Source organism: Schistocerca piceifrons, chromosome 2 (assembly GCF_021461385.2).
Source record: "Schistocerca piceifrons isolate TAMUIC-IGC-003096 chromosome 2, iqSchPice1.1, whole genome shotgun sequence".
Lineage (NCBI taxonomy): Eukaryota > Metazoa > Arthropoda > Insecta > Orthoptera > Acrididae > Schistocerca > Schistocerca piceifrons.
Genome location: NC_060139.1, coordinates 4,286,387 through 4,298,686, shown reverse-complemented (window position 1 = coordinate 4,298,686; position 12,300 = coordinate 4,286,387). Strand labels below are relative to the sequence as shown.

General features: G+C 39.5%; 1 protein-coding gene across 2 annotated transcripts in view; it reads right to left on the bottom strand.

Moving 5' to 3' along the window:
- Positions 1 to 12,300, bottom strand: part of LOC124775090 (ATP-binding cassette subfamily C member 4-like) — a 254,271-nt gene that overhangs the window by 95,494 nt on the left and 146,477 nt on the right. For both annotated transcript variants that reach the window (XM_047249900.1, XM_047249901.1), the window contains exons 6-9: positions 10,504 to 10,660; positions 9,832 to 9,970; positions 9,645 to 9,755; positions 9,240 to 9,443 (exon numbers count right to left, since the gene is read on the bottom strand). In XM_047249900.1, coding sequence (XP_047105856.1) covers positions 9,240 to 9,443; positions 9,645 to 9,755; positions 9,832 to 9,970; positions 10,504 to 10,660 — 611 coding nt within the window. The remainder of the gene's footprint in view (positions 1 to 9,239; positions 9,444 to 9,644; positions 9,756 to 9,831; positions 9,971 to 10,503; positions 10,661 to 12,300) is intronic.

Below are 12,300 nucleotides of genomic sequence, written 5' to 3'. Positions count from 1 at the left end.
GAATCAGAAAGAACTCTGAGACTAGGAATCGAATTACATTAGAAATGAGCACACAAGCAGAAAAAGCTAAGTTTACAACCTTTCCATACAGAGGTCACTTTTTTGACGAAGTGAGTCATTTGTTTCAAAAACTAGACTTCAAATTGACTTCAGGCCAGAGAACAATGTAAGACCATGTCTTATAAACAGTACTGATAATAGCCAAATATTTAACATGTCAGTGGTGTATAAAGTAGCATGTATCCATTGTGATGGAGTTTATGTTGGGCAAACAGTGAGAGCCTTTGAAATGAGGTTTAGAGAACATACTAATGTTAGTGAAGCCAATTCCTCAACATTCAATGCTCATTTAAGGGAAAACAAATATTATTATGATAATGCAGTTAACAAAATCATCATCATTCTCCACAAAGCAGGAAAATGCAGATTATTAAATATTTCAGAAGAGATTGAGACACACACACACACACACACACACACACACACAGACAGACAGACAGACAGACAGACAGAGAGAGAGAGAGAGAGAGAGAGAGAGAGAGAGAGAGAGAGAGAGAGAGAGAGAGAGAGAGAGAGGGGGGGGGGGGGGACAAAACAACCAGACAACATACATAATTAACAAACAGTTACAGAGTAAGATGTAAATACAAAATTTCAACAGTGTTTTAACCAAATAATTTTGGTTTGGAGTCTATTTCCTGCAAGTATAATTGTTTAATTTTATACAGTATCTGACTATTTTGCAGTCTTATTCCATTTTATATATTCTACCTATATATTCTACCTTCACATGCTCGTTGCCAAAAATTGTGATTTACATAATTATATGAATGCAGCTAACAGACAAATAAAAATATGATCTTAGAAACAACGAAGGACAGGTAATGTAGACTCCTTGACTTGTCAGTCCTAAGTTTCTTCTATACAACAGTTATGTCAAACATTATCAGGAATTTCTTGGTTCAAAAAACTTTACCAACAGCCATTTGTGAACGGGAATCTGTTGTATAATGATCGAATTTACAATTCCAGTTTTATGGCATCATTCAATAAGATTGTTAATATGATAATAGTGTACGAGGCCTGAAGATGGCAATATTGAGTTGCCAAAACTGGTAGCATTTGAGACATAAAATAAAATAAACCAAAACATATGGCTGTTGGTAAAGTTTTTTGAGTCAAGAAATATGTACCAGCCAACGTCCCCCAAGCCATAATGGACCGACAGAGACTGATTATCAAGAATTGTCACTGTCTGAAGTTTGGCAGCTAAAACATACATGACAAGCTATGTACTATGTTGCAGAACATACTTCAGATCCTGCCATATTAAATGACAAGCACGTCATGTATCCAAGGTTCTCGGGTGTCCAGCCAGATCCATTCCGCCATCATTAGGTGGTGCTGATGGAATTCCATCAGCACCACCTGATGATGGCGGAACGGTTATTTGCCGAAATATTGTGGAACTTCGACAATTGGATCTGGCTGGACACCCGAGAACCTTTGATACAGCACATTCGCCGGGAAAGCCTCAGATCAGACAAGCACGTCATTGGTATAGAAGTGGATAATTAAGTGAGGTGTCCAGATGCAAACTGCTGTGAATCCACTTTTTCTCGAAAATGAGTTAGTGCCACCATTTTGTTCTTTGTGCTGCTATCTATCTATTACGCTCTTAAAACACTAACAAAACAGCTTTTTCTGCCCTAAAATGTACCTTGAAAACGGTCTACAGATGCAAAACTCTGTCTTTCCACTTCTGGTTGCAAAGCAAAACTGAGTGAATCCACTGTATGATAAAAAAAACAGAACTTGGTGTATCCTTAGCATGCACCATTATTAAAAATGTTTGAAGTTGCAAAACTCGCTTTGTACACATTATGTATTTTGTCCAAATAATACAGCCTTCCCAGCTTATTACTTCATGAACTTTACTTTTGAGCCTATGGATGGCAATTTGTCAAGTTGTCCCTACTGCAAACTAATGTGAAACAAAAAACAGTAGCACATCAACTGTTACCTAGCCATATTGGTGCGTTTTTCGTAGCTTGGCTTGTTTGTGAGTGCATGGAGGGTGTTTGTGCTATTGCTGTTTGGATAAATTATGAAGAGTGCTTTATCATTTCCTCCGTAGTCATGGATGTTGCTGATGGAAGACATGTACAATCAGTTCCAAAAGAAAAAGGCCATAAAAATCGCCCAACCCTTCCGACTGGAAGAGGAACAAAGCAAAACGTATGAGGTAACATTTAGTCCGATACCCTAGTATTTTGTGCTATTTCACTGTATGGAAACAATAATCACTTCATTACCAACTTTTCTGTAAACAGTGATGTTACACTGAGATGTTTTGGGTTTATGTCAACAAAAATTACGGTCATTTCGTATGGCTGCAGTCAGGAACAATTTCCTTGAATGAACAGTGCATCATTGATTTTATAATCAATTATTTAGGAAAACGAGGTACAGTATATGATTTTTTTAGTGCATTATCCTAGCTTTCTCCTTATTAGTACTGTTCTCTGGTAGATGTTCCACCAGTGGGTTTCCCGTTCGTCCCCACTGCAACCACGCAGCTTCATCAGTATACCAGTGTGTAAGAGTATCAATGCAGGATATAAGGAGATTGTTGTTGTTGTGGTCTTCAGTCCTGAGACTGGTTTGATGCAGCTCTCCATGCTACTCTATCCTGTGCAAGCTTTTTCATCTCCCAATACCTACAGCAACCTACATCCTTCTGAATCTGCTTAGTGTATTCATCTCTTGGTCTCCCCCTACGATTTTTACCCTCCACGCTGCCCTCCAATACTAAATTGGTGATCCCTTGATGCCTCAGAACATGTCCTACCAACCGATCCCTTCTTCTAGTCAAGTTGTGCCACAAACTTCTCTTCTCCCCAATCCTATTCAATACTTCCTCATTAGTTATGTGATCTACCCATCTAATCTTCAGCATTCTTCTGTAGCACCACATTTCGAAAGCTTCTATTCTCTTCTTGTCCAAACTATTTATCGTCCATGTTTCACTTCCATACATGGCTACACTCCATACGAATACTTTCAGAAATGACTTCCTGACACTTAAATCAATACTGGATGTTAACAAATTTCTCTTCTTCAGAAACGCTTTCCTTGCCATTGCCAGCCTACATTTTATATCCTCTCTACTTCGACCATCATCAGTTATTTTGCTCCCCAAATAGCAAAACTCCTTTACTACTTTAAGTGCCTCATTTCCTAATCTAATTCCCCCAGCATCACCCGACTTAATTAGACTACATTCCATTATCCTTGTTTTGCTTTTGTTGATGTTCATCTTATATCCTCCTTTCAAGACACTGTCCATTCCATTCAACTGCTCTTCCAAGTCCTTTGCCGTCTCTGACAGAATTACAATGTCATCGGCGAACCTCAAAGTTTTTATTTCTTCTCCATGAATTTTAATACCTACTCCGAATTTTTCTTTTGTTTCCTTTACTGCTTGCTCAATATACAGATTGAACAACATCGGGGACAGGCTACAACCCTGTCTTACTCCCTTCCCAACCACTGCTTCCCTTTCATGTCCCTCGACTCTTATAACTGCCATCTGGTTTCTGTACAAATTGTAAATAGCCTTTCGCTCCCTGTATTTTACCCCTGCCACCTTTAGAATTTGAGAGAGAGTATTCCAGTCAACATTGTCAAAAGCTTTCTCTAAGTCTACAAATGCTAGAAACGTAGGTTTGCCTTTCCTTAATCTTTCTTCTAAGATAAGTCGTAAGGTCAGTATTGCCTCACGTGTTCCAGTGTTTCTACGGAATCCAAACTGATCTTCCCCGAGGTTGGCTTCTACTAGTTTTTCCATTCGTCTGTAAAGAATTCGTGTTAGTATTTTGCAGCTGTGACTTATTAAGCTGATAGTTCAGTAATTTTCACATCTGTCAACACCTGCTTTCTTTGGGATTGGAATTATTATATTCTTCTTGAAGTCTGAGGGTATTTCGCCTGTTTCATACATCTTGCTCACCAGATGGTAGAGTTTTGTCAGGACTGGCTCTCCCACGGCCGTCAGTAGTTCCAATGGAATATTGTCTACTCCGGAGGCCTTGTTTCGACTCAGGTCTTTCAGTGCTCTGTCAAACTCTTCACGCAGTATCGTATCTCCAATTTCATCTTCATCTACATCCTTTTCCATTTCCATAATATTGTCCTCAAGTACATCGCCCTTGTATAGACCCTCTATATACTCCTTCCACCTTTCTGCTTTCCCTTCTTTGCTTAGAACTGGGTTTCCATCTGAACTCTTGATATTCATACAAGTCGTTCTCTTATCTCCAAAGCTCTCTTTAATTTTCCTGTAGGCGGTATCTATCTTACCCCTAGTGAGATAGGCCTCTACATCCTTACATTTGTCCTCTAGCCATTCCTGCTTAGCCATTTTGCACTTCCTGTCGATCTCATTTTTGAGACGTTTGTATTCCTTTTTGCCTGTTTCACTTACTGCATTTTTATATTTTCTCCTTTCATCAATTAAATTCAATATTTCTTCTGTTACCCAAGGATTTCTACTAGCCCTCGTCTTTATACCTACTTGATCCTCTGCTGCCTTCACTACTTCATCCCTCAAAGCTACCCATTCTTCTTCTACTGTACTTATTTCCCCCATTCCTGTCAATTGCTCCCTTATGCTCTCCCTGAATCTCTGTACAACCTCTGGTTCTTTTAGTTTATCCAGGTCCCATCTCCTTAAATTCCCACCTTTTTGCAGTTTCTTCAGTTTTAATCTACAGGTCATAACCAATAGATTGTGGTCAGAGTCCATATCTGCCCCTGGAAATGTCTTACAATTTAAAACCTGGTTCCTAAATCTCTGTCTTACCATTATATAATCTATCTGATACCTTTTAGTATCTCCAGGGTTCTTCCATGTATACAACCTTCTTTCATGATTCTTAAACCAAGTGTTAGTTATGATTATGTTGTGCTCTGTGCAAAATTCTACCAGGCGGCTTCCTCTTTCATTTCTGTCCCCCAATCCATATTCACCTACTATGTTTCCTTCTCTCCCTTTTCCTACACTCGAATTCCAGTCACCCATGACTATTAAATTTTCGTCTCCCTTCACAATCTGAATAATTTCTTTTATTTCATCATACATTTCTTCAATTTCTTCGTCATCTGCAGAGCTAGTTGGCATATAAACTTGTACTACTGTAGTAGGTGTGGGCTTCGTGTCTATCTTGGCCACAATAATGCGTTCACTATGCTGTTTGTAGTAGCTTACCCGCATTCCTATTTTCCTATTCATTATTAAACCTACTCCTGCATTACCCCTATTTGATTTTGTGTTTATAACCCTGTAGTCACCTGACCAGAAGTCTTGTTCCTCCTGCCACCGAACTTCACTAATTCCCACTATATCTAACTTCAACCTATCCATTTCCCTTTTTAAATTTTCTAACCTACCTGCCCGATTAAGGGATCTGACATTCCACGCTCCGATCCGTAGAATGCCAGTTTTCTTTCTCCTGATAACAACATCCTCCTGAGTAGTCCCCGCCCGGAGATCCGAATGGGGGACTATTTTACCTCCGGAATATTTTACCCAAGAGGACGCCATCATCATGTAATCATACAGTAAAGCTGCATGCCCTCGGGAAAAATTACAGCTGTAGTTTCCCCTTGCTTTCAGCCGTTTGCAGTACCAGCACAGCAAGGCCGTTTTGGTTATTGTTACAAGGCCAGATCAGTCAATCATCCAGACTGTTGCCCTTGCAACTACTGAAAAGGCTGCTGCCCCTCTTCAGGAACCACACGTTTGTCTGGCCTCTCAACAGATACCCCTCCGTTGTGGTTGCACCTACGGTACGGCTATCTGTATCGCTGAGGCACGCAAGCCTCCCCACCAACGGCAAGGTCCATGGTTCATGGGGGGGAGATAAGGAGATAACATCAGGAATTTTAAAGCTGCAGACAAAATTAAACAGGACGAGTTTATAATTATACACACATCAGTCGAATCTCCGAGGAGGCGTCCAAGTGAAGCAGCAGATCCCAGGAAAACATAAAAATTTCAATCAGATACTGTTTGCCCATCTGAAAGCGATAAACCAAACTCAGCAATTGCGCATGTGCCAAAAGATGTTTACTAGTGTTCTTGGCGTATCAACAGCGAGAATACAAAGAGTCTGTAGATGGTACTTACAGACAGGAGAAGCTCCAATGGAAAGACGAGGTGGAGACCAATTGGCGAACATTTATCAAGGAAAATGATGTTCAGTTAAGGAATTTATTGAGAAGCTGAAACCAGTGCAATCACACTACTGCTGTGGAAAAAACATCAGTAGACACTCCATGTCCAGTAAATTATCGATTGCAAAGCTTTGGAAAATGTTTAATGTGGATCCAGAGAAAACTGTGGATGAAGTTACATACGAGTTTTTCAGATATATTTTTGTATCTGACTATAATACCAGTTTCACTTCCTCAGCAACTGACTGTTGCTCAGTGTGCATCAGTTTAGAACAACAAATAAAGCAATTAACCCGAACAACTGGAGCTGAGGTGAAGAAACAAGAATTGACAACACAACTTGCTCTACACAAAGCTAAGGCAAATGATTTTTATGGTATACTGAAAGTTGAGGACAATGGTGAAATAATCCTGACATTTGACTGCCAGAAAAACCTTCCACTGCCTCAACTACACGATCAAAGTGCTTATTATACGCATCAAATTTGTGTGTATAATTTTACAATCTGTCAAGGACCATCTGGTTCACGACAAAACAAGGAGAACACATTTATATACACATGGAAAGAAACAGACTTTGCAAAGGGATCCAATGAAATTGTGTCTTGTGTACATCACAGGTTAACATCTACAGACCTAACTGACATCCATACCATCTGACTGATGTCAGACAGTTGTGGAGGGCAAAACAAAAACCAGACGATGTTGGGTATGCTGTGCTATTGGCTAACACAAGAAGCTCCTGTCAATGTGAAACGAGTGAAGATACTCTATCCAGTGGTTGGACATTCGTTTCTACCACCCGACAACTTTGGACTGAATAGAAAAGGTTCTCACGTCTAAAGTCACAATTACCTCACCGAGTGAGAACAATGAAGTGTTTGTGGATCACAGAACAGTTTTGCAATTACGAGTAGATGTCAACAATCTGTGTTGGAAGGATGCAGTTGCTGATGTCATTAAACCATCTCGTCAATGGCACTTCAGATTTGCCCCTGTAAAGAGGGTTGTGATCACCAGAAGTAAACAAAGAAATGCACTAGTAAGAGGTGAAGTGGCTTATAGAATGGACGCTGGTGAAGGAAGAGGGATATGCAGATGGGGCAAAGCCTACTCGTCCATGGAGCCAAACATTATCAGAATTGGAAGAGCCTTAAAGGAAGCTAAAGTGAGGGATATTGATTTCCTGTTCAAAAAGCATTTAGGGTACACTTGGGAATAAAAAGAAAATCTTGCTTTCTACAAGAATGTATTCGATTGTCAGACAGCTGGGAACAATGCAGACGGAGATTCAGACTTTGAAATTCAGCCAGAGGACAATGAGTTGCCATTGTAATTTAGAGGGGAGGGGACAGAACAGGACTTTAAAGCTTGTGACATATTAACTACTTTCAAACTATTGTTTAATGTCGCATACTTTGTGATCACATTCCATTTTAGTCAACAAATCTTTTGTAACAGTATTAAGGTGTCTATTTTTATGTAATGATAATATATGTACATCGATCTCTGCAGAAGCGTAACTTTGTAGATCCCTGGGAACAGAGGCAAAACTCTGAATGCAAATTATTTTAAGTAATAACTAGCAAAATAAAAGCCAAATGTTTCAGGGATTGTCAGAAATATACTCCTTAGGTAAGCATACAGCTATGATGAAAAGGGATTTTTAATATCTGCCATATGAAGTAAGTAAAAAGTTTTTTGCATTTCCTGACAAAAAATGTTCTAGTGCACTCACTGCATTTTGCTTCTGGACACCTCAAGTAGACTTATATTACTACTATTTACGATCTTTTATCATTTTGTAGAAATGTATGCACATACAGTTGTTTGTTCCTCTGTATCAGATGCCACTGATGACTAGTTATAAGCCAAAAAACTGATTTTGGCAAATACAACATTTGTAGCGCAGCTCATGGTGTACAGAAGATGTCATTTATTAAGAGTTTTTGGTATTTAATAGTTTCCGTTGACAGTCCATGTCTTCCAAAACATTTTATGTATATACCGCAGTGTGAAAACCATGTTTGATTCCAAATTAAAATTAAATCATCACGTGTTTGTGTGCATTCTAACTGTTTTTGACCAATGACAGTGCACTAAATATAAAACTTTTTAAATGAGCATTCATCACGTAATTCATGTATTTGACCACCTTAGAGTCACAAACTGTTTCCCCTCCTTTTGATACATGCACATACTACTTTAACTTTAAGCCACGGAACAGCTGACATCGTATGTGCCTGGATCAAAGACACTTTCTGTGTAAGGCACTCACTGGTTCATGGAGTTAGATGATGCACTGGAGCCAGACATTTTTAATTGTTAGGTAAAACTGTAAGGGCTAATGATGTATGATCTGGAATGCTAGTTAAAAAGCAATCAACATAGAGGAGAGATGAAAAACAATTAGTACAACCAACACAAGATTCTGGTCGGTAAATGTTTTTAAAGACCACAGTAGTCCATAGTCAAAAATTAAATTTCAGTAGTCATGTTACTATTGCAATTAAATAGCAGAACATGTTCTACAGTCTGTGATGTGTGTACTGTTAACTTCTGATAGATGAAGTGACAAATATGTTAAAATGTAAAGGATTAAAAGAACAGACACTGTTACAAAGTGGCATACCACCAGTGGCTTGTTACAATAATTACTAAGTGGTATAGGGCCACCACTTAATAGACGAAAATGGCTTAAAAGGCAGTGCCCAATTCATAGTACAGCTGAAATTATTTGTGAGTTATACACGAGGAAGTTACCCAAACCACAAGGATGGGTTAGATCTCCCCAAGCTCGTTACCACAAAGACGCAACCAGTGTGTGTGCTTGAACGATAGAATGTTCCTACAGATAGCAGAGATGAAATCGACAAAGGGTACAGAACAGCTAAAAACCCTGAGTAGTAGAATTTTAGCCCTTGCAGCAGCATCAGAAGCCCCATTAATAATGATACACGTAGGCCAATTACCGAAGGAACAAGTTTTCTATTAAAACATACCTTTCCTGCTCCGACTGGACCAATAACAGCACACAGCTTTCCTGGTTTCACATGTAAATTTATACTTGATAAGGTCTCTGATATTGAGCCAGGAGCCCACTTTGCACACACTCCTTTCATCACAAGACCATTTGCATGTGTACCCTTCTCCTCTGCTGGGCCATTTACAACCCTTGGCACGTGTTCCTCTTGCATTAGAAATGCCTGCAAATAATAAATGAAAATGACTATACACACACACACACACACACACACACACACACACACACACACACACACACAAGGGAGGGGGGGGGGGGCAAGGAAGTGGTGGAGAGGAGCCAAGGGGAAGGAAGAGACATGTATCCTCTACGTGAATTTATTCCCAGAACCTTTGTTTACAATTTGATAAGATGGTAAACTCACCTCTAACCTCCGAATAGATACTTTTGCTTCAGCTGAAAATTGCACAGCCGATGGATAACAGATAGCCATGCACAACTGCAGGGCGTTGAAAAACTGAGCCAGTGAGAATACCTGAAGATGAACAATATGTTACCAATTGCTCTTAGAATATCTGCAATATTATAATTTCACTTCAAATTGCACATACCTTCTCTGCGGTAACCGAATGTCCGAGTAGTGTGTAAGATACAAGTGTGATATACAGAGATGTTCTTTCAGTGAACACCATGAACGCACAATGAATTCCTCGCAAATATGATGCTCCTCTTAAAACCCTGATCTCTCGACTGAAAATTTGAGATTCAATGTTTCATTACTCAGCAAAATTATAGTGGCAGAAAATGGATAATTGTTAAATATGACTATTTCTGCTAACTGCATCCAAGTAAGTGCATCACACACAGCTTTTTCAAATCAAACTTCACAGCACATGCATGTAATATATTTGTATAGAAATGCATTCAGTTGCCTGGAGACATCCCACGATTGATTTTTCTTAAACAATAGAACACCATGCAAAGTTGAAGTGTCAAATTGGAATGTACTGAAATAAACACATCACCTCATGTGAACTAGTTTCAACAACACACACACACACACACACACACACACACACACACCTTGAGAGACATTTCTGACTGAAAATATGTTAATTACTTACTGACCAAAGTACATGTGGGAAGTAGAGAGACAGGCAGGCGATTAATTTCATATTCTCATTCCAAACAATTTTGCAGTCTCATTCCAATAAAAATTTAAACACTCATATCTGCCGTGTAATTTACCAGTTAAGTATGACGATATTAACTTTTTCCATTACCTTCTAGCAAAATGTACCATCTTTTCAAATGGTTTCTCCCAGGCATACATCTTTATTACTTGGATTCCAGATATGATTTCATTCATGAGTCTTATCCTGTCATCACTTCTTATTGCTGTCTGCATTCTAAACTTTGTTGTCAAAGTACTCATATAACCTGTGATAAAATTTTTTTAAAAAATACACAAAAAAAAAAATATTATGGAAAATTCTGATAGTGTAAAAATTGTTATCATAAGGAAAAAATAAGGTCATACAGAAGACATACAACAATACTTCATTAAAGAACAGAAGAAAAAATTGAAAACATTATGAAACATGGTTAATTTTACTCTTGACAATCAATTCCAGCTCTATTGCTGATAACAGAGGGCACATGAGCGTGCACACACACGTGCTCACTCACTCACTCACTCACTATTCACAGATTTCAAATAGGTATTTGACAACACAAAATGGAGTAAATGTTTCTCCATTCTGCGGCTGTGTTCTGTCCACTACATTTACGAAGGGCTAATTCATTCTCTTTATGGGAATCATAATGGAGTGGACACCACTGATGGGACTGAGCGAGGTGGCGCAGTGGTTGGCACACAGGACTCTCATTCAGGAGGACAACAGTTCAAACCCACACCTGGTCATCCTGACTTAAGTTTCCTGTGATTTGCTTAAATCGCTTAAGACAAATGCCAGGGTGGTTCCTTTGAAAGGTCATGGCTGATTTCCTTCCCCATCCTTTCTTAATCCAACAGTCAACATGAAACTGTTCACTGGTAATGTAGCAGTATCACCAAAATTTAACAGCAGTTTAGTTGGAAACTTAATTAAATAGATCACATTATTGGCAGAATGTGGAATATGTATGTATCTAAAGGGTGCAAGGACGACAGGACGGGTTAAAGCAGAGGAACTTAGGAATTTTGGGGGGGGGGGGAGATGTGGTGTGGTGGTGGTGGTGGTGGTGGTGGTGGGAGGCTGTTTAAAGGCTGGTAAGAGGGCTGAAGGATGTAATGAATGGAAACAAGGGGGGGGGGGGGGGGGGCAGAAATAAGTAGAACACAGTGACTAGCAGAGATAAAGGAAGAAAAGGGAACAAAGCACAAGAGAATATGCTGCAGGAAGGCTTTCCATCTATATAATTCAGAAATAATAGTGAGGGACAGGTTGTGAAGCACTCAATGAGACCATGTACATTACATTCAACGGAACATTCTGAAATTGGGAATGTCATGGATACAATTGAGGCGTGGTGAATCATCCAAAAGACAAGTGTATTCTGGTCATATGTATATATATATTGTTTTGCCCTAAAGGCAAAAGGGCAGATGTGTTAGTAAATGACATGGTTCCTGAAACTTCATGGCAGATTAAAACTGTGTGCCGGACCGAGACTCAAACTCGGGACCTTTGCCTTTCGTGGGCAAGTGCTCTACCGACTGAGCTACCCATGCACGACTCTCGCCCTGTCCTCACAGCTTTACTTCTGCCAGTACCTCGTCTCCTACCTTCCAATCTTTACAGAGACTGGTTCCTGTTACAGGTAGCCCATCCTTCGGAAGGGTGCAAAATGCCACTAACGGAGTCATAACAGGACATAGTGAGCAGACTAAATGGGCACGACTTTCACTTGTGTCTTCTATGGGGTACAGAACTGAAAACTGAGGATCTGTTAGATGACTACCAGCTTAGCTTCAGAACACGCAAAAGCGCGCAAGAGGCAGTTCAGATGCACTTGATAATGAAAGCAAGACTTAATAAAAAGCAAGACTTTTCATAGGATTTGTCAGCTACAAAAAG